Genomic DNA, 4532 nt, shown 5'->3' with positions numbered 1-4532 from the left:
GGCATTCCCGCAGCGAGCGGGCGAGCAGCAGCCCTGCGGCACAGCAGCCCCCGAGCTCGTCAGCGGGAGGGGAAGGGGTGCAGAGACCGACCTACGCGGGTAAGGGGGGATCCTGCAGCAGCGGGGGTTTGTCCCAGCACGTGAATATGAAGGTGTGGTGTTGCATTTGTGCAACACTCTCTTCCTTAAGGAGCTGTGGAGACCTAGAGCTGTTGGCCTTGGGGTGGCAGAGGCAGCAAGCAGCTGTGTGATGGGCAGGCACAAGACCCACTCACAATTCCAGCTGCTCCTGCCTCCGTGGGGCTGTCCCTGCCCCGGTCCCCACGGGTGGGTGGGTGAAGCAGGGAGGGGTCACACTGATGCTTTTTGGATTTTCAATTTTCACTCTCGAGCACATTTTACTTTTTCTCCCTGAATTTTTATTTTCCTTTAACCCTCCCCAAGCAGCGATGGAAGTGGTAATGTTTCCTGTTTTTAAGGGAGCAGTGACACGTCTTCAGAGACCTCGGAGGACTCGGACAGCAGCCCTTCCTGCCCCCAGGTACGGCCGTGGGCAGAAACCTTTGCCAAAGGCAACCACAGCCACAGCACCGGAGCTGCCAGCACCGTGTCCGTGCGGCTCCTGCCCACCCTGAGACCCACAGAGCAGCAACAGGGGGGCAGAGACATTGAAATACCAGTGGCGAGGGTGGGGTGATGGGTGTCACCTGCCATACACAACATTCCCATTTAGATGGAAGCATCCCCAGGAACTGGGGAGACAATCACAGAATCACAGAATCACAGACTGGTGGGGTTGGAAGGGACCTCAGGAGATCATCCAGTCCAACCCCCCTGCCAAAGCAGGTTCCCTACAGCAGGTTGCACAGGAAAGTGTCCAGGTGGGTTTTGAACATCTCCAGAGATGGAGACTCCACACCCTCTCTGGGCAGCCTGTCCCAGGGCTCAGAGATCCCTGGGCACATCCCAGGCGTCTTGAACAGACCTTCGCCTTCATGTGGGTTCAAGGGCAAAGCTGCCCCGGGGGGATGCCAGTGCCTGACCTGGGGTTTGTGTGTGCTTCTGCAGGGTCCTCGCTTGGAAGAAAACCTCAATTACACATCCCTGGTCTTCCCAGGAAAAAGCCGTGGGCCAGGCTCCATCGGGGACTACGAGAACATGAAGACTGGGGCGGATTATGTCAACGTGGACCCCAAAAAGAGGAAAGTGGATTTCTGGTCCTGCTCCAGCCCTGTGGCATCCAAGCCCATGGAGTACACCGAGGTGAAGCTGTGACCCCCAGGATGCTGCTGGTGGGGTTTGGGGTCAGACCGCTGCTGTGATGGGGAGATGCTCAAAGCCCCCGGCAGCCCCACGACCAGAGCTTCCCCTTCCCACGCCTCAGTCAGTGCCTGGCACGGGCTGACGCCTGCCAGCTTTGTTCCCTGTGACACTGTCACCCGCAGATAGAATTCACTTGGTATTTCACTTAAATGCATCTCTGTTCCTGGAGGCTGCTGAGTGTGGGATGGCAGAGGGGAGTGTTCCTCCTGCCCAGGCTGGACTGTGCTCTCCAGTTTTGTGTGACAGCCCTTTTTTGAATTACATGAAAGCAAATGAAACGTCCCCTCCTGCCCCTCAAAATGGGATGTAGTTCTTGGAGGGAAATGCCATGGTCTTCAAAATACCCATCTGAACTGGCTGGCATCTCCTCTGAACTGGCTGGCATCTCCTCTGCACCGTGCTTTCTCTGCTGATTGCTGTCATAAAACCCTTCAAAACACAGTTTTTAAGCACTGGCTTTCCCCTCGCTGCCCTGATTCATCGCCCTCCCCTGCACCCCTTTTCCTCTGATACTCAAAATCTGTCCAAGTCCCCATCACCCTCAGAGCTGTTGCTGGGGTTGGGGTGGCTGCGTGGGTGACTGACCCCTGGGCAGGCATCGGGGGGATGTCAGGGCTGGGGAAGGAGGGTGGCCCCCCCCAGGGATTTTCCTCCCCCAGCTGGAAGCCGTAACCATCAGCCCAGCTGGGAAACAACCGGGGGCTTCCCAGGGGATTTATATCCCCCCTCCTCAGGGGGAGGACCTGGGTTGGCTGCTGGTCCTGCTGGGCTGTGAGGGGCACAGGACTGGACCACAGGTCTCCAGGTGAGTGCAGGCAGGTCACATCCCTCTGTGTCACGTGGGGAGGGGTGATATTCCCTGTCTCACATCTTTTGCTTTTCCTGCTTTGTCCCTACACCCAATGCCCTGGGTGCAGGATTTGGCTTCTCCCCACTGAGTGATACCCAGCAGAGCTTCAGAGGGGGGGGTCAGCACCCTGGGCTGGGGCACATGTCACTGTCCCCCCTATGCTCTGACACCACATTTCACATTTTCCTGAGGAATTGGTTTAATTCCCAGGAGATTCAATGTACAGCGTGGCAATTTTCTCTAACAAAATTGAGTTGGGGGCTCTCCAGCTTGCAGAGATAAGCTTGGGATTGTGAACTGGTTATGCTGGGCAGGCTGTTATTTTCTCAGAGGTGCTGCTTTCCCTGCTGGGCACTGATTATATTTGTCAAGTCACCTTCATGCTCCTGAGACCCAGGAGATCCAGTGCCTGGCCAGCCCCCCCCGTGGCTGGAGCTCACTGTCCTCACTCTGCTGCAGCAAATAGCTGCTGTAAATGGAGCTGGTTCCTTCCCATCACTCTGCATTTGAATACTTATGATTTTTTTAAGAAATAATCCTTCAAAGTGCTGGGGAAGAGGAACCATGTGAGAGCTGGGAGCTCTGTGAGGGGGATGGAGCTGCTGCCTCCCAGTACAACCCCCCCCCATCAGGGATGGAGCTTCCCCAAGTGCATTTCAAATCAGCTCCGCAGCGATGGGCTTTAATGAAAGGTTGTGAGACCATTGATTCGGTATCGATCCTGGGGGAGTTGGACACTCCTGGTTTTATGACCTTGATGTGCAAATCTGGCCTAATTTGAGGGATGCATGAAGGAAAATGTTCAAACCCCTCCTCCCCCCAAATAATCTCTGGGAAATGTTGCTAAAGGCCAGGAGAGGTGTGTTTATGGAGCTGGAGATGGGTCAGAAACAGCTGGTGGGGGTTTCTGGAAAAACTGATTCAAATGCTCAGTGATAAAAAGTGAAAATAATTTAAGATTTCAAAATACTTTAACTCTTAGTGTCTTATTTTTACAGATTGAGCCTGTGATAATAGAGGGAATAGTGCACCTTGCTTGCAGGGAACTCGGTACCTTCGGTGTTCACTGGGGCATTTGTCCATCCTGCATCAGCAGCTTCTGCGCTCGACTCCCAGCGCAAACGGATGCTCTTGCCTCCCCCACCCGTGCTTCCTCTTAAACCAAACAGCTTCGAGGAGCCCCACGACACCCAGGGAGAGGGGCAGGGGCTGGGACTGCCAGGCCATGGCTTGTTCTCCACTGCTGGCTGCCCCTCCTCTGTGCTCCCAAGTTCCCTGGAGCCATCTCCAAGCTCTGGGTGGTTTCCACACTCTGATCTCTGCTAAATAAGACAAAAGCAGCAGCGATTTGCCAGCAGCTCTTTAATGGGATGCAGCAGCTGTTGAACAGCGTGGAGCCACCCTGCATGGCAGCAGGGGTGTGAGTAAAACTGATGGGAAGTGCTGGGACATGGAGGGAGGCAGGATCACAGAATCACAGGGGTGGGAAGGGACCTCAAGAGATCATCCAGTCCAACCCCCCTGCCAAAGCAGGTTCCCTACAGTAGGTTGCACAGGAAAGTGTCCAGGTGGGTTTTGAATGTCTCCAGAGATGGAGACTCCACAGCCTCTCTGGGCAGCCTGTCCCAGGGCTCAGAGATCCCTTACAAAGGTTCCTCCTGCAAAGGATCTGCCTGGGTAAGCTGGAGCTGGGCCGGGGATGCTCCGAGCAGCTCTTTGGTGTCACTGCTGCATTTTGGATGCTCACACCAGTGATGTGAAGCTGCTGTGTGGTCACAGGACAGCTGTGTACAACAGGAGAGGACATTTCTGCCCCGTAGCTTTTGCCCCAGCCCTGTCCTGCCCCCGGGGAGGTGGGCAGGGTGTCTGGCTCTGCCGCACAGCCCTGAGGAGGGGAGGGGAGGGGAGTGACTTGCTCTCAGGGATGTCTTGAGCAGATGTTGCCTCCTGCTGTGCTCAGGCTGCTTTGCTGGCATCTCTCAAACACCCGAAGCTCTGGTCCCTCTGGGAGGACACGTTGGTGCAGCATCCCCCAGCAGATACCTGGGTTGTGAGGTGTTCCTGGAGGAGAGCAGCCAGGCAGTGAGAGCATCCCCAATCCACGAGGGAGGTGGGTGCTGTGGATGGGCAATGGCTGCGGGGGCTCTGTCTGTCCTCCTTGATGCTCCCAGCAGATGCAGTCACAAGCACACAAGGGTAAGGTGGGCAGCAAAGATGCTTTCTGGGTTAAGAACACAACTGTCTGCAAAATGAAACGCTACCAGGTGGGGAGAGTCAGCTCTGCAGTGACAATGTTTGTGGTGTCACATCTGGTGGCAGCTGTCCTCAGTGGAGGGATGTGCCTGGGGACATCTGCAGC

The 4532-nt window shown here is 55.7% G+C and overlaps 1 protein-coding gene across 1 annotated transcript; it reads left to right on the top strand.

Moving 5' to 3' along the window:
• Nucleotides 1-5: 5 nt before the first annotated feature.
• On the top strand, nucleotides 6-1275 carry RHEX (regulator of hemoglobinization and erythroid cell expansion; the record flags this gene model as incomplete). Its single annotated transcript, XM_010173053.1, has 3 exons — nucleotides 6-99; nucleotides 480-572; nucleotides 1085-1275. Coding segments are annotated over 3 exons (378 nt in total), but the record flags the coding sequence as incomplete, so codon positions are not given.
• Nucleotides 1276-4532: the final 3257 nt, after the last annotated feature.

Source organism: Antrostomus carolinensis, unplaced genomic scaffold (assembly GCF_000700745.2).
Source record: "Antrostomus carolinensis isolate BGI_N321 unplaced genomic scaffold, ASM70074v2 scaffold10208, whole genome shotgun sequence".
Taxonomy (NCBI): Eukaryota; Metazoa; Chordata; class Aves; order Caprimulgiformes; family Caprimulgidae; genus Antrostomus; species Antrostomus carolinensis.
The sequence above is the reverse complement of the archived record's forward strand: the minus strand, read 5'-3'. Positions and strand labels throughout refer to the sequence as shown.